This window comes from Oryza glaberrima, chromosome 1 (assembly GCF_000147395.1).
Source record: "Oryza glaberrima chromosome 1, OglaRS2, whole genome shotgun sequence".
NCBI lineage: Eukaryota > Viridiplantae > Streptophyta > Magnoliopsida > Poales > Poaceae > Oryza > Oryza glaberrima.
Genome location: NC_068326.1, coordinates 10,438,167 through 10,457,961, shown reverse-complemented (window position 1 = coordinate 10,457,961; position 19,795 = coordinate 10,438,167). Strand labels below are relative to the sequence as shown.

The window sequence follows — 19,795 nt, the reverse complement described above, 5'->3', positions numbered from 1 at the left end:
CAAGTTTTACCGAAGACTCAATTTTTTACCGAAGACTCAATTTGGTTCTTCAGGATTTATTTTGTTCACATAGGTCCTCTAAGTATTTGTTTTGTCTTAAAATTATCATTGGGCCCACTTCATATATATATGCCATATGGCTATTTTTAGTCAACAATTCTATTAGAAAATGTCCCTTTTGCCCTTAATTTGTATACAACTATACACTAGAAAAAAGAAAACCAAAATAAATAAACAACATTGCATATGTACTTCCCATAATTTCAACGTGTACACACAAAACTTGAGCCTATGGCTATCGTATATACATGCAAGTACATAATATATTTTTGATTTACATAAATTGCTATGCATTATGTCGGAGATATGGGCCCGGGGGTATGTAAAGTGAGGGGAATTTACCTTCCCATCCAGCCACATGGCCCTACAGCCTGGCCCTACCCCCGCACCTCGCGAATCGCAGAAGCGGCCGGGGGGGCCTCGGGGTGCCACGTCGTGCCCCTCGGGCCCTCGCGCTGCCTTGCCCCGAGGACCTCGCCCAACTGCCATGTGGCGGGGCAAGCGAGCGGGGAGGAGACCTAAGCTGAACCGCTACCAATGCGCGCGGCGCCCCAACTGCCCCTCACCGCATTTAATGCGGTAAGGGCAGACGTGCGGTGCCGTGCGATTGACGCATGTCAGTCAGGACTGACCAGTCTGTGACCGGCCTGTCGTCGGTCACGTTTGACTGGACGGGCGGCCACGCCCCCACGTCGCCTCTGTCTCCGGCGGAGTGGAGGTAGGTGTGTCCTGTCACATCGGAGCGTCATCCAGAGTTCTCCCGACATGAGTAGGACAGCCAAAGGTCTCCGCCCATTTAAGGGTGAATGACAGGGCCGTCTCCCATGTCAGGTGGGGGGTGGCGCTGGGTCCCACAGAAGGGCAGACCGCGGCTTAGCTTCCGGGCGAAGGCACAGATCATGGTCCGGTCAAGGTAGAGTGGGTCCCCATCCCATAGAAGAGTAGGCAGAGGCGGTGCATGTGGTATCCCCTTGAACTATAAAAAGAGGACCTTGCCCACCGAGAAAAATGGATGACTCTCAGTAAGCCTGAGCTCTAGGAGAAGAGAAGTGGGAGCGCTCTCCGGAGTTTAGGAACCGTTGTAACACTCAACCATAACCTCACACACAGGAGTAGGGTATTACGCTCCACAGTGGCCCGAACCTGTATAATCTTGGTGCCCACACGTGTCTTGCAGCATTCAGGGCAGATACGCGATCTCCAGAGGCGAGCTCTTTCCCCAGGCCGAACTCACAAAAGGGGGATCTCACGATCTCTTGCTAGAGAGGATCACTCCTCGACAGCTAGCGCGCCAGGTAGGGGGATTTCGCGCGCTTCAAAGGGAAGTCGTTTCCTTCCGCCCCAAGTTCTCCTCTGCCTTCGACGATCATGGTCGAGGTTTTGGAGGAAGAGGTGGTGGTGCACACCCCCACTCCCTCCGGGAGTGAGGATGCTGGCGGGAGTCGCGGCCCCCGTAACCGTCGCCGCAACTCTCGGACTCCGCCCCGTTGCGACCCCCCGCGGAGGTAGGATCCCACCTGGTCGGGTGGCTCGGCCCTCTCCTCGCCTCCCGGTGGGGGGAGGCCACGGCGTGTCGGAGCACGCTGCCGCCTGACATACGGCGACGGCGACTTGCCCCGAGGCGCGCTTCAGGCGGCGGGGCCCTTCTACGGCATCCTCCGATGAACGCGGAGCCGGAGGCCCCCGTCCAACGATGGTTGGACGACGTCGCCAACCTGGTCACCATCGCCCAGCAGCAGCTGGCTGCGGGTGGCCGTTCCACCACCACTAGTACGTCACGCACCCCCACGGCCCTGTCCTCATCAGCAAGGAGGAGGGCCCGTATGTCGGCCACAGCCTCAAGGCGGTCCACGGACCCAACATCGTCGGGGGTCTCGGGAAGTCGGAGGCATCACGGTGGCCTCTACGGGGAGCAGGATGCTCGAATTAACATCGAGCGACGCCGGGACGAGCGCCGTGCTGCCTGCATGAGAGAAGGCACCTCCTCCTTTGGAGTGCCGCGTTCCTCCTCGCGAGGCGGCCCGCCCCCCGCGTTCACCCCTAGAGGGACTGGTTGTAGGGCCTTCATTACGAGTCTCCGGAATGTCTGGTGGCCCCTGAAGTTTCGCCCCAACCTCACGGAGAAGTATGATGGTAGCATCAATCCCTCTAAGTTCCTCCAGATCTACACTACGATCATCGTGGCAGCGGGAGGCGACGGCTGGGTCATGGCGAATTATTTCCCTATGGCTCTTAAGGGTCAGGCGCGCGGCTAGCTCATGACCCAGCCCCCCGACTCCATCCACTCCTGGGAGGACCTGTGCCAGCAGTTCATTACGAACTTCTAGGGCATGTACCCCCGACCAGGAGAGGAGGCGGACCTGCATGCTGTGCAGCGGAAGGACGATGAGTCCCTCCGCTCGTATATACAGCGCTTCTGCCAGGTCCGCAACACTATTCCGTGCATTCCGGCCCACGCGGTCGTTTATGCGTTCTAGAATGGCGTGCAGCACAACCGCATGCTAGAAAAGATCGCCTCCAAGGAGCCCAAGACCACCGCTGAGCTCTTTGAGCTGGTGGACAAGGTGGCTCGGAAGGAGGAGGCGTGGGCCTGGAACTCCCCTAGCACCGGCGCGGTGGCTGCGGCTGCCCCCAAATCCGTTCCCCGCTCTAAGCGGCGAGATAGGAGGGGCAAAAGGAAGCCGGCCCGCTCCGATGACGAGGGCCACATCCTTGCGGCCGATGGGCCCTCACGGGCCCCGCGCAAGGAAAAAGCCACCGGCGATAAGCCAAGCTCCACCGCTCCCTCCGGTGAGGGTAAGTCGGCAGACAAGTGGTGCTCGGTGCACAACACTTATCGGCACAGCCTCGCCGACTGCCGCTCGGTCAAGAACTTGGCCGAGCGGTTTCGGAAAGCCGATGAGAAGAAGCGGCAGAGTCGACGGGAGGGCAAAGCCCCCGCGACCCCCTCCAATGACCGGTGATGACAGAAGGCCCCCACCGATGACGGCGATTATAGCGAGGATCTGGACTTCCAGATACCTCAGGGAACCGTCGCCACTCTCGATGGGGGGGCTTGCGCTCACACCTCCCGCCGCGGTTTCAAGGCCATGAGGCGTGTCACGTCCTGATAAATTCATCCCGAAGTAAAAATCATTTTCTAAAAGGAATAATAGAACTAATTAAAATTCGAAAAGAAATTGGCAAACACTAAAATACGTACAAGAAAAATTCGAATGTGGCCCAAAGAATTTTTGTTAAATTCTCCTTGGTCTAAAAGGAGCCCTCAAATTTAACTTGAATTTTCAGAACACCGGGAATAATTATTAAGCAACAAAAACAATTATCAAAGTTTATTAAAAAGAAAAACTAAAAATTAATCCTCCTTTTCCCTTTGGGCCAAGTCTGGCCCAAAGTTTTCCTCTCTCCCTCGGCCCGCGGCCAAAGTCCCTCTCTCCTCCCTCTCTTTTTCCTTCCCTCTCTCTCTCTTGGGCCGACCCTCCCTTCTTCCCCTCGGCCCAGCTCCCTCCTCCTCCCTCTCTCCCCCGGGCCGCCTCTCCCTCCTCTCCTCCTGGGCCGGTCGCCCGGCCCAAGCCGCGCCCCCCTACCCGAGCCGCTCCCCTCCAGCGTGCGCACGCGCGCTGACCGCGCGCCCGCGTGGGGCCCACCCGCCGGTCGTCGTCTCCTTTCTCCAGCCGCCCGGCTCCTCTCTCTCTCCCAAAAAACCCTAGCGCCGTTCCTCCCTCAAATTCGCCCCATTCAAGCGGGCTCTTTCCAAATTAATTAGGGGGAATTAATCCCCTTTCCCTCCTCTCTCTTTCCCCCTAATTTGCCCCTTGATTCGTGCCCTCAGTCGCCCGAAACGCCCGCGCCAATCCCGGCCGCTTTCCATGGCCGCCGGCCGACTTTGCCACCGCCGTTCCAACCTCTCCCGTGCCCAGCTCCCTCCCCCATCATATAAAATGGAACCCCCTCGGTCGCCTCCCTCGGCTCTGCAACGCCGCCCCCTTCACCGGCCTCACCGTCCCCTCTCCCGAAGCTCGCCAGAACGGTGTCCTCGTCAACGTCTAGTGGTGTCGCCACCACTCCACCGCCTCCAGCCACCTGTGCCGCCTCGCCGGTGCGGCGGCTGTCGTCGTCGCCTCCTTCCCCGGCACCGCGGCGCCATCCTCTTCCCCGACCAGGCCACGGCGTCGCCCGAATTTCGCCGGAACGCCGTCGCCCGCGCCGCCTCACCCTCGGTCTCGTCGGCACCCACTCCGGCAGCCCCTTCCGCCGTGCCCGTGTGCCGGCCGACGTCGCCGTCTTCTCCAGCATCGCAGCGGCAAGGTCGCCCTCGGCCTCGCCTCCCCTCCACCTGAACCCCGCCGGTGTTCGTCGTCGTCGTCTCCGTCCGACATCGCCGTCCCCTCCTCCGGTCGGCCGTTCCTCCTCGCCGGCTCATCGTCTCGCTGCGCCACCACCATCGTCGTCATCGCAGCAGCGTGTTCTGCGCCGTCCTCGTATCCGTGCAGCTGCTGCCGGCTGCCCTCGTTGCCTCCTCGCCGGCCCCGGTCGTCGTTGTCGTCGTCCTCTCGCCATTCCCGGTAGCGCTCGTCTCTCCGTAAAGCCGATCGCGTTCGTCGTCCGCGTCCGTCAAGTGAGCCGCTGCAGCTCCGTCGTCGTCTTCGTCCTCGGCTCCGCGTCGTCAAGCGTTGCGCCAGCCGCGTCTCGCCTTCGTGCAAGGATCGCCGCCGAAGTCGTTCCCTCGCCGTTCGCCTCCATCGTCCCCGAGTCGTCTCCGCCGCCCGTTCGTCGTCGTCGTTCCCACGCCTCGTCGCGTGGTGGTAAGGGTCCGTCCTCTCGCTGCCCCGTCCTCGTCCTTTTGGTGTCGCCCCAAGCCCGTTGTGCGGTTGTCGACCCCGGTACCCGTGTACCGGTGTCGGTAGTCGTTCGTGTGTGTGTGTGGTGACTATGTTTGTGTGCCCGCTCGGTAGCCGCGTGGTTTCCACGTGTGCAGCCCGCATGGTGTCTAGTGGAGTCCATTTGTCAGCCACTCGTCTTGGCTGACACATGGGGTACGCTTCCGTCGACCCGTGGACCGTCTCTGTGTACTCGGTCTACTGTGGTCCCTTAGGTTGACATGTGGGGTCCGCATGTCAACGGCACAGCCTTCCTGTCTTTTCCAGGCTAGTGCTTACACATGTTTTATAGTTGCAAAGCCTAATTACAATAATCCGTAAATCTCCATGTAACAGCATTAAACTTCGGATGACCATGTCTTGGTCATACGAACTCCGAATCGACCCGTTCAAGTCTCTTAATGTTTGTTATAACCTAAAGAACCGTGTGCTTTCTTTTTATGTATTGTTATTGCTTCTTTTTAGGCTTGTAGCTATGCTTGTGTGCTTCGCGTAGCTTCTGTCGTTCCGGAGTTTTCCGAAGCGTGGTTCGCGGTCGTCACCGAAGGTTCGGAAGGTTGTTCTCTCTGAGCAAGGCAAGTCACATTATCCTTGAGCATTTTGAATCTCAGTTTATAAAATTATTTTGGTTTAAATTATTACATTATCGCTTTATTTAAATTCCCGCGTTATCACTGTTTTATTTAGCCATGCCTATTTACCTTTGTTATGACCTTATTATTATTGCTATTGTTATTCTTACCTTGTTCACCCTAGGATAAACAAAACCCCAACTAGTGGGTACTCTATTAACGGTTCCACTAGTATGAATTTAGGTAGATGCTTCGCTGATTAATTATGCAACACTAGGTGGTTTTATAACTTTAGACTTTGGGAGTTCTCATATCATTTGGACACTGTGGAATGGTTGGCTTGTGATGGAATTGAACACACACCTCCCCCCTCTATTCAAAACTCCCAAAATGGTTTTAGGCTGGGCTCGAGGTGCATGGTTCTGCTAGTAGCACCTCGGCCACTATAATGACCGGTCTTCGGGCCTCTGTTGCAAAGCACTATCGTACTATCCACATGTCTAATGGGTAAGGCTTAACTCGGTGCTCAGTCTAGTCCTGGCAAGAGTACACGGATGGAGATGGACGAAGTCGGGGCTCGATGGACATCTCTAGGGCAAATGAAGGCTACACGGGCTGCGGCTCGGTAGTCGAGATGTCATGGCACAGGGCCGGTGTCCTGCTGCTAGGGGCTCAATCTTACCTACCTGTCTCGGGATTCCGACCGTAGGCGAGGTTGGGTCGGTGCTTGTCACGGCTAGGATGGGTAAAGGGGTTATGTCACATCCTTTACGATGGGTTCCACGGCCGTGGAATGCGGAGTAAAGATGTGTCTTGTGGGTAATGATGTACACCTCTGATCAGAGTATAATCTATTCGAATAGCCGCGCCCTCGGATATGGGCAAGCCTAGCAATGTACCCAAGTTAGTGGTTTAATTCTTAAAACTTGCTTAAACAACTAAAATGTGGAATGGTTGGCCTGGGTTGGCTTGGGACGAGCTGGAACCCAGGTCGGGTTGCCAGTTCGGTCTGAATCATCGTAGGCCTTAACCTCACGGCCTTGATTAATAATATTGTGTAGCTCTAGGATCGTATTTACAAAATAGCTTTGGGCAATTAAGTGACTTTTAAATGCTATTTACTGCAAAACTTAACCCCTATATTATTACCCCTTATACTCCCTTGCATTAATCATGCATCTCCCGGTGTGACTTGCTGAGTATCGTGGTTGTACTCATTCTTGCTCTATCTCCCCCCCCCCTTCAGTAAGAGAAGCTTTGGAGAAGAAGTCTTAGGTGGAGTCCTGGCTTATACCCCAGTTGAGTGCCTGTGAAGATGGTGCCGTAGGCCCGGTAGTCCGCTGCTGTTTATTTTTGTTTGCCAGGCCTGAAGTGCCTTTGTAATAATGTAAATATTATTGATATAATAAAGATGTGTCTTTTATATCATGTTTGTGTGGTGTACCCCAGCTTTTCCTGGGACGAGGATTAATACACTAGCGTTCGGGAAAATGCAAATTTTCTCGGTCGCGACAAGGCGTGAGCTTCTGGCCGCCGTCCTAACTCACGAGACGGCACGGAAGGCACGCTGGTCGGAGGTGAAGCTCACCTTCGACCAGAGCGACCATCCGACAGTGCTCACTTGGGGAGGGAAGTTGTCCCTCGTGGTCTCCCCGACCATTCACAACGTCAAGATGAAGCGTGTGCTGGTCGACGGGGGGGCCAGCCTGAGCATCATCTCCCCGGCTGCTTTTGACGCTCTCAAAGCCCTGAGGATGAAGCTCCAGCCGTCACTGCCGATCATCGGCGTGACCCCGGGACACACGTGGCCTCTGGGTCACGTTGAGCTCCCGGTGACCTTCGGCGACACCACCAACTTCCGCACCAAGCGGATCGACTTCGATGTGGCGGACCTCAATCTGCCCTACAACGCGGTCCTGGGCAGGCCCGCGTTAGTGAAGTTCATGGCCACCACCTACTACGCCTACCTCCAGATGAAGATGCCGGGCCCCAGCGGCCCCATCACCGTCTTTGGCGATGTCAAGGTCGCCCTCACTTATGTGGAGCAGCGTGCCGACAACCTGGCGGCAGCCACGGAGCCGCAGGCCCCGGAGGCCTCCGCGTTCCGCACCTCCAAGAAGTGCCACGCCTCGACTGACGAGGTGCCTGTCAAGGAGATTCCCCTTGGCGATGATCCGTCCAAGACCGCCAAGATTGGCGGTACCTTGGACGCCAAATAGGAAAGCGCGCTCGTCTCCTTCCTGCGGGCGAACTCTGTCGTCTTCGCGTGGAAGCCGTCGGACATGCCCGGGGTCCCTAGGGAGGTGATCGAGCACCTCCTCGCCATGCAGCCGGATGCGCGACCCATCCGGCAGAAGGTACGGCGCCAGGCCCCGGAGCGGCAAGCCTTCATCCGAGAGGAGGTGACGCAGCTCCTGGAGGCCGGCTTCATCTGAGAAGTCATCCACCCAGAGTGGCTGGCAAATCCGGTGGTCGTCCCGAAGGCCAACGGCAAGCTCCGGATGTGCCTCGACTACACGGACCTCAACAAGGCATGCCCTAAAGATCCCTTCCCTTTACCGCGCGTAGATCAGATAGTCGACTCCACTGCGGGGTGCGACCTTTTGTCTTTCTTAGGCGCCTACTCCGGGTATCACCAGATCCGCATGGCTAGGGAAGATGAGGAAAAAATTGCTTTCATTACTCCTGTAGGCACTTTTGTTATACAACTATGCCTTTTGGTCTCAAGAACGCGGGTCCTACTTTTCAGCGCATGACTCGCATTACTTTGAGTAATCAAATAGGGCGCAATGTAGAGGTGTATGTCGATGACCTGGTGGTAAAGACGCGCCACCAGGATACATTATTGTAGGATTTGGCCGAGACTTTTGACAGTCTTAGGTCCATGCGCATGAAACTGAACCCCGAAACGTGTGTGTTCGGTGTGCCGGCGGGCAAACTCCTCGGTTTTCTAGTCTCCTCCCAAGGCATAGAAGCTAATCCCGAGAAAATACGCGCAATAGAGAGGATGTGCCCCCACAACAAACTTAGGGATGCGCAGTGTCACGGGATGCATGGCCGCCCTAAGTCGATTCATATCGAGGCTGGGAGAGAGGGCGCTGCCCCTATTCAAACTCCTCAAACGCCCCGGGCCGTTTGTGTGGACGGAGGAAGCGGATCAAGCTCTCAATCAGCTGAAAGGTTACCTCACCTCCCTCCCTATCCTGGTAGCCCCGGGGCCAGAGGAACCGTTGCTACTCTACTTGGCCGCGACCCCCCACGTGGTGAGTGCTGCCCTTGTAGTTGAGCGCGACGAGGGCGACCCGCGTTGTGAGCCCGGCTATGAGAAGGGACCAGGGGCCCTCTTGACTGGCGATGGACCCATGTCCCCCGACTGCCCGGTGCCCAAAGCCCCCAACCCCCGAGAGGGCCCCGAGGCCCCCGTGGGAGGAAGAGAGGCTCTAGCGGGTGGCCCCGAGACCTATAATCCCGACGTGGCCCAAGATCCCCCCGAGGCCCCTGAGCACGGGCGCCTGGGGCCAGCTGCCCCTGACAACAAGGACCGGCCCCACCGAAAGGTGCAGCGGCCCGTCTACTTTGTCAGCGAGGCACTCCGAGACGCGAAAACCCGATACCCACAGGCCCAGAAGATGCTTTACGCAGTTTTAATGGCCTCAAAGAAATTGCGCCACTACTTCCAAGTGCATCGGGTTTCCGTCGTAACATCTTACCCTCTGTGGCACCTGGTCGGCCGGGTCCCGGTTGATCCGATCGCTCGGATTTCGACCCCTGCGAGGGATCGGATGCCGAGACCCCCTGGGAAGGAATCCCGCTACAGGAGAACCCCGATCACGTTAAAAAAAAGAAAAAGAAAAAGGGGGGGAAGGAACAAGAGGCCAAGGTGGATAGAGCGCACCGAGTCGAGTGCTAGCGATCGTACCTACGAGGGGGGCGTTTGAAGGTCCACTTTGGGGGCTCGATGAAACTCCCCAGGCACGGCTCCGTTTGCCCTATCTTCCGGAGCCGCTTCTTCTTCCGTCCAACCTCGGACGCGGCGGGGCGTTTGTGGCCTGCCGGTGGTCGGTGCGCCGTTCGCTCGCGCCCCCTCTGCGCGGGGGAGAAGGTAGCCGAGATTCAGACACCTTTCACTTCCCTTTCAGGTCGCTGGCCGAGTCTCCCCCAGGCCCACAGCTCGGACCGGGCGCCCTGGAGCCGCCGATCTGACTGCCGCCTGCGGTCGCGCCGTTGCTACCCGCGCCGTCGCCCCCACCAGCAGCACCGACGGCCGACATCACAGCCAGGATACTCTCCCGGTCGCGGTCGCTGCAGAGGGGGAGAATCCCGTCCAGGATCAGCGTTTGCTCGGCGGTGTCCAGACCCAGCACCCGTCGGATCACTGTCTTTGCGTCCTCCTCGCCCTAGTCCCAGCGCTCACCCACGTGGGTGCGCATGGGATCGTTGTGCTCGGTGTACTCCCACGCGCCACGGGACCGCTCCTGGAGAGGCGCGATGCAGCGGCGGAAGTAGTCGTCAAACACCATCACCCCCGTTAGGCCCTGGTTTCGCAGGCCCCTGAGGCGGTCCCGCACTGCATCGTACTCCTCGCCTAGCTCCGAAACCGCCAACCACGTGGCGGATCGCTCGGGGGTGGGGGGGCGGTAGGGAACCGAAGTCGCGGATGATCTGGCAGCGCGGTGTAGAACCAATCCTTCTTCCAATCCTCCCACTTCTTGTGGAGATGGCTCTCAATGTATTGCCCTGCCGTCCCTGGCCGGGGCTGGAGGTAGCATCCTCCCACCGCCGCGCCCTGCTGCAGCTGTGGGACGAAGAAGGACTGGAACAGCCGCATTGTCGGCCGCACCCTGACGAACATCTCGCACAAGTGCGCGAAGATGGCTAGCGTCATTACGGCGTTGGGTGCGAGATGCAAGGCATGGATCTCGTAGAAATCCAAAACCTCATGGAAGAACCTGGAGAATGGTGGGATCAACCCCACCATGGCGAAGGACAGGAGGTGCACGGATCGCTCTGGGTACCGCGGCCGCGGCCGCAACTCCCCCACCCTCACGGCGGCGTCCTCCGGCATGATCTTGCGGGGGAGGCTAAGGTGCCTCTCCGCCGTGATGCGCAACGCCGGGAGCACAGCGTCAGCAGCGTCTTGGGCCATGGTGACTGGCGGTGAAACGGCGAGGAGTTTGGTGTGCGGAATAGCGTAGAGCGGCAAGAGCGTTAGGGCTTGAGGAGCGAGTGTGCGGGTGAGCAGTCGGCGAAAGGTAGGAGGCGAAATCTCTGCCTCCCTATCCTTTTATCCCTGCCTCGCCCGTGCTCGCCTCCTCGTTTCACGCCCCCGCGGTTGCCCCCTTGATTCCTGCGCCTGCGGTTGCCTCATCGTTTCCCTCGTCCACTCATGATCACGTCCCCATTGAATCCGCGCCCCGCATTTAGTGCGCCTGTCAACGGCACACTCGGCGTAGGGCGTGCGATGTTCATGGGCGCAGGTTAGGCGTGCCCGCCGTCGGTTCCATCGTGTGCCTGGCAGGCAAGGGAGTCGAGGCGTGGTCTGGCCGACCCCCCGATTTTCGCGCCCTAAGCGCCCCCATCATCAGCGCAGTTAGTGGTGGTCAAATCGCCATTATGGCTAATGCGCCAGCCTGGCTGCTCGGCGGCATCCGTTTAGATTCCCCGCCGGGCCCACAACCACGACATGGGAAGTCGTGAGGCGCCACGTCAGACTGTCCTCAAGGGGCCAATGTCCAACGTGGTGTCGGGGGCTATTGTCGAAGATATGAGCTGGGGGTATGCAAATTGAGGGGAATTTACCTTCCCATCCAGCCACGTGGCCCTACAACCTGGCCCTAACCCCACACCTCGCGAATCGCAGAAGCGGCGGGGGGGCCTCGGGGTGCCACGTCATGCCCCTCGGGCCCTCGCACTGCCTTGCCCCGAGGACCTCGCCCAACTGCCATGTGGCGGGGGGAGCGAGCGGGGAGGGGACCAAGGCTGAACCGCTATCAATGCGCGCGGCGCCCCAACTGCCCCTCACTGGTAAGGGCAGACGTGCGGTGCCGCGCGACTGACGCACGTCAGTCAGGACTGACTAGTCTGTGACCGGCCTGTCGCCGGTCATGTCTGACTGGACGGGCGGCCGCGCCCCCACGTCGCCTCTGTCTCTGGCGGAGTGGAGGTAGGTGTGTCCTGTCACATCGGAGCGTCATCCGGCGTACTCCCGACGTGAGTAGGACGGCCAAAGGTCTCCGCCCATTTAAGGGTGAATGACAGGGCCGTCGCCCATGTCAGGTGGCGGGCGGCGCTGGGTCCCACAGAAGGGCATACCGCGGCTTAGCTTCCGGGCAAAGGCACAGATCGTGGTCCGGTCAAGGTAGAGTGGGTCCCCATCCCATAGAAGAGTAGGCAGAGGCGGTGCATGTGGTATCCCCTTGAACTATAAAAAGAGGACCTTACCCACCGAGAAAAATGGATGACTCTCAGTAAGCCTGAGCTCTAGGAGAAGAGAAGTGGGAGCGCTCTCCGGAGTTTAGGAACCGTTGTAACACTCAACCATAACCTCACACACAGGAGTAGGGTATTATGCTCCATAGCGGCCCGAACCTGTATAATCTTGGTGCCCACACGCGTCTTGCAGCATTCAGGGCGGATACATGATCTCTAGAGGCGAGCTCTTTCCCCCGGCCGAACTCACAAAAGGAGGATCTCACGATCTCCCGCTAGAGAGGATCACTCCTCGACACATTATCTATTAAAAGAATTCATTGCATGCAACCTTTTCTCTTATATATGTGAATGAGGAGGTATACGTGTCATTTATCAAGAAAGTTGTTGGTTATGTGGGTTCAAGGATAAGTTTGAATTAAAATAAAAAATTGAAGGACTAATATGTATAGATTGAAATATTAAGGACTAAACTAATCCTTGCATGAAATTTGGAGGACCACTTTGGCTATTCACCCATATGGTTTTCAATCTCCCATCTTTTTCTAATGTGGTTCACTATTTCGGAGGTATGAGGTATCTCTTTGCACTTCCTACCTCAACTTCTATTTTCACAAGAGGTTATCATGCATACTCCTCCCTTCATTCTCACATACAACTACTTATGCCATTTTTTAAATGATGCCATTTTTTAAATGGTTAAGTCCAATTTAAACATCTCTCAACTCTTGTGTTTGTCTAAAATAAACCCCTCAATTCCAAAATTGGGCATCCAACACCCTTCAACGGGGATGGCTAATGGGCGACTGGTCGTGCGGGACACGCCCGCGCGGTCCATTTCGTGATTAGTTAAGATGGGTAGGTAGGTAGAGAAGTAGTTATACTTTGATACAAATCTAAATCCTAAAAATTGCTGTATTTTGAGCCAAACAGAGTTGACAAAAAGGAAATACATTAGAGTTGAAGTTCGTGCAGAGTAGAATAGAAGGGAAACATAGTTACTCCACATAAGGAAAACGTAGCTATGGCTAGCGGGCAATATTTGTTTCCAAAGCTGCAAGCCTAATACTCCATCTATCTAAAAATATAACAACTTCTAGCACATAGAATTTGTCCTAAAATATAACAACTTCTTCATCAATACTCTTCTTAATCAATCACAACCCTCTACTATTTGATTTCCTTATCTATCTATACTTCTCAACCAATCACAATCTCCTTCCATTTTATTTTACTATTTCTTAATAACCGTGTGTAATTCTAAAACTTTTTATATTCCGATACGGAGATACTCGTTACTGTATCATAATCGTAGTAGTTAAACTATGACGCGTTACTGTATCATAATCTACTGTCACACTGAACGAGGTCCACTGTGACACTAAACAAAACAAACTTTATTGAGTTACACGTATTGATCAGATCAATCCAAAAGTTTACACCGGTGAAAAAAATCCGAGCAAATCATATATTTCAACAAATATTACCGTATCTGGCCGTGTTTAGTTTCAAAGTTTTTCTTTAAACTTTTAACTTTTGCATCACATCAAAATTTTCCTATACATAAACTTTTAACTTTTCCATCACATCAATCTAATTTCAACCAAACTTTCAATTTTTGTGTAAACTTAACACAGCCATAATCTACCGCAACACCGAATGAAGCCACTTTGCACAGGATCCTGAGTGAAATGGATCAGAGCCTTGAGCGAATCATGATTGTGACCTGCTGCTGGTGGTGACGATCAGCTAGATTTTGAAAGTTCTATTCATAAAGTAGAGTGAATCAATTTGAACAGGGGCTTCGAAGAAACATGACATAGGTTCATGTCATCATGTATTCATGTCTGCCCCTTGAAAAGACAGACAAAAGACATTTAGGCATGCATTATGAGGTACTATTGCTACTGATATTTGAATCATCAAATTTCATGAAAATTCAAATGTCTTAAGATAAGAGGAGCTGATCCCACCGGGTTTTGGTTCTAGCTCGGTCCGCCCCTCGGACGTTTGGAGTCAATTGAGACAAAACACGAGACTGTGCGACGACTATAATTTGGTCCACGCCAAAAAGTGCACGACACCGACGCGACGCCGGCGACGGTTATTACCGTTACTGAGCTCACACTGACACAGTGACGGAACTGACAACTAGAGGCCCATTCGGCCGCCGTTGCCGGAGCCCCAGTTGCGGCCGGCGCGGTGCACGCCGAGGTGGAACCTCAGCAAGGCCGCGAGGAACGCGCCGGCCTGGTCTGGCGCGAGCGTCCCGACGACGTCCCGCACCGTGCGCTCGCGGAGCGCGTCGGCCGCGGCGAGCAGCACGCGGAGCGAGCGCCCGACCGCGGCGACGGCCTCGTCGGCCTCGCCGTTCCGCGGGTGCTGCCTCCGCAGCGCCGCCAGCACGCGGGGTCCGGCGAGCGACTCCTGCACGGCCGCCACCTCCCGGTCCACCTCCCGCTCGGCCTCCGCGGTGGCGGCGCGCACGCGCTCCAGCGCGCGGCGCTGCTGCTGGTGCGACGAGCCGCCGGCGACGGCGCCGTCCGCGAAGCGGAACACCAGCGCGGGCTTCCAGCCCCACGCCCAGAGGAAGGTGCGCTCGAGCGGGTTGAGCCAGCGCGGGTCCAGCGCCGCCACCACGTCGCGGTCGGCGAGGCGGGCCTTGCGCTCGTAGTACTCCGACACGTGGCCCACCGCGGCGTCCACGAGCGGGGCGAGCACGTCCCGCCGCCGCCGCGCCGGGAGGAGCGCGTCCGTGAGGTCCGCGACGATCCGCTCCTCGCGCCCCACCCACGCCTCGTAGAACGCCACCATCTCCTCGCCCGCGCCGTGCTCCATAATACGCCGCCCGTTCGTCCCGCGGCGCGGCTGCAGGTACGACACCGGCATTCTTTGCCCCTCCCACCCTGGGCCGGCATAAATCGGGCGCGGTTTCTTGGCCTAGAAGGATTGGCGCGCGCGCGCGCGCGCACGCGGCTGCTTTTGCATAGGCGCGGAGGCAACCTCGCGGCGAGCCCGCAGCCGGGGAAGGAAGAGACGAGGCGAGACCACGAGGGGAAATAGGAGCAAAACCAACAGCTAGCTGCAGGCTGCATATGCATCTGCAGTTGGTTGGTTGGTCGGCGCGCAGGTGGAGTGGAGGAGGAAGAGTTGAGCGGCGGCACGGCAGCACAGGGCGTTCTGGGCGGCTCTCCGCGTGGGCTGCCGCTTGCTGTTGCGTCGCGACGTGCGGCGGACACGCGCGCGCGCACGGCGCCGCGGGGGTTCGCATGCCCGTGGCACGGAGACAAAAGGAGGAGGTGGTGGCGAGGCGGGAGTTGGCTTCCCAAGTCGCGGCAAGTTAGCTACTCGTAGCTAGCCTGCCTGGTGTGCTCTGTCCCATGGTCAGCACGTGACAAGAGTCCACCAAGTCACGGAACCTGGGTGGTATTCCTTTTCTGGTCCCGGTATCTTCGTTCCCCGCGCGTCGTAGGTCTTAGCAGCAAATTTGACTTCTTCTCGTATGTCAATGTGATACTTGCGTGCAGCAAATTTGGCTTCTTCTTCGTGTGAGATATTTTTTCTTTGCATTCGTAAGCACGCGTTGGAACACTCGGTATAGGTGATACCGAGACAGGAATCCTAAGACTGAGTAAAAAAATTTCAAACACTCAAATACGACACACGAGCATAAATTCTCATACTCCTCTTTTTACACGAGCATAAATGATAAATTCTCATAAATTCTCGTATCTACGACGGATCATATGTGACAGACTAAACGAACTAAACAGTGGGATAACTGGGAGATATATGCGATTAGAGCCTCACCTCTTACTGGTAGTAGAAATCAATCTGAACCGCTGATATCATTTCATCGAAAGGTTTAGATCTATTTATACTAGCTACCACCCAGTTAGTAGTAGAAACGTATAAGGGTATTATTGTAAAAAAATAGGTACAAGATATAATCATCATTTAGCAGTGACTAAACCTTTTTTAAATTTTTTTTTGGGTTTTCGGTAAAATATGAACGTGCAATGGATAATCATAAATCGACTTAGCTAGGAAAAAACATAAATAACAAAATAACTCCTAATTATTGTATTAGTAAATTACTAATTTATCCCTAATAATACTAGTAATATAATAATATTAGTAGAGAGCACCGGAACATCGTTCATGTGATTAAATTTGTGGGTATATATGTGTATTTTTTGTCGAGGTGCATGGCTAGAAAATCTTAAGGCTAGCTACAAACAAAAAAAAATATATAGATTTTGGTAATCATTCATCTGTAATGGTTCGAAACAACCATTACAGATAAGGGTCACACACGTCATTGGGTTGAAGGATCATCTATAACAGCTCGACACCACCAGCTGATCAGTTGTCATAGGTGACTCCCTCGTATCTAACGGCTGCCTTTCTCAAGCTATTAGAGATGAAATCGAACCCTCAACCGTTACATTGATGACTTCCATATCAGTGATCAGAATATAGGGTCACCACCAAGTTTACACAAGCACAAGAGTAGATTGAGCAATTTTAGCACATATTAGTAAATACAAAGGCAATGAGAGGATGGAGACAACCGATCATCAAAGTTTGGATCCATATATCTTACATCTCTATTGAAGGATTCCGAAGAGTCGGGTCTCTTTCAATCATAATCCTCACCAAACGACCACCAAAGTCAAGCTTGATTTGTCTCAATTTACCACTTTTCCTTACTGAGGTGAGGTATATATTCTTCACAAACTTCTTGGGCACTCCATGCATAATCGACAAATGCTCGCAGCTGATGCCTAGGTTGCTAGGAGAAGAACCTCCAAGAGAAATCAATGAGACGACGGATGGGCTTGGCATCAAATTGCTCTAGGACGAAACCTGCAGCTCACTAGCACTCAATCCCCAATCCCCAAACATCCAAGCTATAAGAGGAGTGAGAGAGCTCTATAATGCTAGGAAAGTATTCCAGTTGTCGGGAATAGCCAAACCCTAAAAAGAGGGAAGGGTAGTTAAATACTCTACCAGCTCAAAAACTAGTCATTACCCAAATATTTGAGTACTGACACTTCTAGTTTTCAAGATCGAAACTTTCTATCAAGCCTCCTTGCCCTAGACAAAAAAATTCTTGATCCAGAACTTCTGATGCCAACCGGAACTTCCGATAGGATTTGGAAAAACAAACCCAATCGAACAACCCAACATAGAACTTATGGTTTCCATAATAGAACTTTTGGCCAACCAAAACAAGCAATAGAGAGCTCTCATTCATAACTTTCTTTCTCCAAACTAGAACTTCGGGTATACCCAGAGATTTGAAAGTAAAAAATGTCTTTCAACCAAAGATCTGAGGATTGTTTTGAGCATTTGGATGACATTAAGTCTGTTCCCATTTGTCCCTCTTTATAGTAAGAATCCCTAGACTCAAATTCAAAAGATAAAATGAATTTAAAATGAATTTGTTTCACATTCAAATATATGTACCTCGTGATAGTACAACAATGGAAGTGCAGTGCTTCCCCCATTCTAAATACAAGCATTTTAAGGTTTTTATAGACATTAAGATTGAGAAAAAAATTAATGCACCACATTAAATGATTGATGATTGGAGGTGAAAGGATAGTTGGGGTAAGATAGAAAGAAATTTAAATTGTATGTGATTGATCAGACAATTACTACTCTCAATAGTGCTTGAAGTGATTATATTTTGATACAAATTTTGTCAGTGTTACGGGTTAGGTATATCACTATATCTCCTATGCATGGATTCGTAACAACCATAAATACTATATACCCAATATTATACAGAAATGTATATTCAAATAAGGGAATATAGCGGATAAGAATGGAAATTCCTTCCAGGGGAACATAGGTTGTCTTAGTCTGACCTAGGAAAGGTAAGGTCTTATTTGCCCATATCTTACAAGATCTATTCGAGTTCTACTTGGAGAGAAAGTTGCCTACCCGTATAAATACAATGCCCCCTAGAAGGGTTCGGCATCAAATCAGAAGCCATCACCACAAGCCACATTGAGAGATAGCCAGGAGAAAGTCGATCGCTAACCGTCAACCCAAAGTCATCGGATCTGTTCTCGGTGAGTACTAGTCGACTGGTTAGATTAGCTAACTTGCTCCCTCACTATAATCACTGTGACACCTCGCTGAGCTATACATATAAACTGAAGTAGGGTTATTACTCATCTTGAGGGTCCAAACCAGTATAAAAATCGTTTTCTTCCGTCTATTTTATTGCAATCTCGCATATAGTTTAGTATCAATGATCCCAATACACCACAAATACCATAGTCGGGTATAGCCCGTCGACAAAATTTAATGCTCGAACTGTTTTTTTAAAAAAAATGGAGGGAGCTGCTATTTTGGCACTATCAAGTGGTGTGGAAAGTAATTTACAACAAATTCAATTTAGACCTATATTGTACCATCATTTTTAGCTAAACATTAAGCTGGGGTAAACCTAAGCTACACTAAATGACAGGTTTAGGGGTGACACTTAGCTATCGGATTATGGGTCTACAATGTTTGGTTTCGAGTTTGGAAACCCAGGTGAGAGTTTGTTGCAGGATAGTTTATTATTAATTCTAAATTGCCTATATATAATCTTATATATTATCATAATTTCATTACGCCAGATTGGCCCAGCCTTGATGGCCTACATGTAACAAGACAAAGTACCTTGTCACGGATGGCCTCATCTGCGATTGGTTGAACTGGAGGCCGTTACAAATGAGATCATGAGCTGAGGCCCGTCACATGTAGGGAGTCACCTCCAAAAGGCCAAAATATGCACCTGACAAAGATCACTCTGTGTTGGGCGCACATGGCGGCCCGTCACAGGTGACTCCCTACCTGTGATGGGTGCCAAGTAAGAAATCCATTGGAGACGAGTAACAATCACCTCTTACGGGTTTAAACCCTTACCTGTCAGAGGTGTTGGATCCCTCCAACTATTTTCCATCCCAACCCCGTGCACTGTTCACATTTTGGGTGGAGAGCAAGGGGAGCAATTTTTTTGCTAGAAATTAGAGGTGAAAAAAACACGTGATAATTATCTGATAATGTATTACTCCTTCCGGTTCTATTATAATTGACGTTTTGGACAAGGTTGAGGTTAAACTTTAATAACTTTGACCATCAATAACTTTAAAAATATTTAGTTTAAAGAAACTAGAACAACATATATAGATTTGTCTTTCAAAACACTATAATAAAAGTAAAGATGCATTTATTTATTGTGTATATTATAATAGAAAAATAAGGTCAAAGGTACATTTTGTAAACCGTGTCATTGTCCAAAACGTCAATTAAAATGAAACCAGAGGGAGTATGTATTACTAGATATCTTATTAATCGTAGATGGATCAAAGTTGGATGTACGGTATTTCTCATAGGAGCCAAGAGTATAGGGATGGGGTTTTTGAATTCCTAAGTAATGCAGAGAATGATAGGAGAGCTAGGATAAGCGAATAATGCTATGTCCTTGTGTGGACTGTAAAAACGAGAATATGTTCGCTGAAAGTTTATGGGTGCAGTCTCATTTGATCCGTAGAGGATTTACGAAGGATTAAAGTTGTTGGGCCAAGCATGAAGAGCAAGAACCACTGAAAAATGCAGTCGATGAAGTGCCGGATGTAAGGAACGAGCAAGATCGATATGGCTTGTTCATCCCTTTTCCATTAGGTGGTGATACCATAGATTTGGACCCTGATACTCGATCGGAAATATTGCGTGATGCTAAAGAACCAGACAACGACGAGAGGGATTTTGAGAAGTACAACAAGTTGATGGCTGATTCTGAGGCGTCTTTATTATATCTCGGATGCAAGCACATGAACACACATTTTGCTA

At 52.8% G+C, this 19,795-nt stretch overlaps 1 protein-coding gene across 1 annotated transcript; it reads right to left on the bottom strand.

Annotated features, from left to right (window-relative positions):
- Positions 1-13,746: 13,746 nt before the first annotated feature.
- Positions 13,747-15,044, bottom strand: LOC127760819 (protein DOG1-like 4). Its single transcript, XM_052285117.1, has one exon. It carries the CDS (start codon positions 14,828-14,830, stop codon positions 14,093-14,095), a length of 738 nt encoding a protein of 245 aa, XP_052141077.1. The 5' UTR covers positions 14,831-15,044; the 3' UTR covers positions 13,747-14,092.
- Between the last annotated feature and the right edge of the window lie 4,751 nt (positions 15,045-19,795).

Excerpts from the sequence above, each read along its gene's own strand:
- LOC127760819 (XM_052285117.1), bottom strand. The coding sequence starts at position 14,830 with ATGCCGGTGTCGTACCTGCAGCCGCGCCGCGGGACGAACGGGCGGCGT.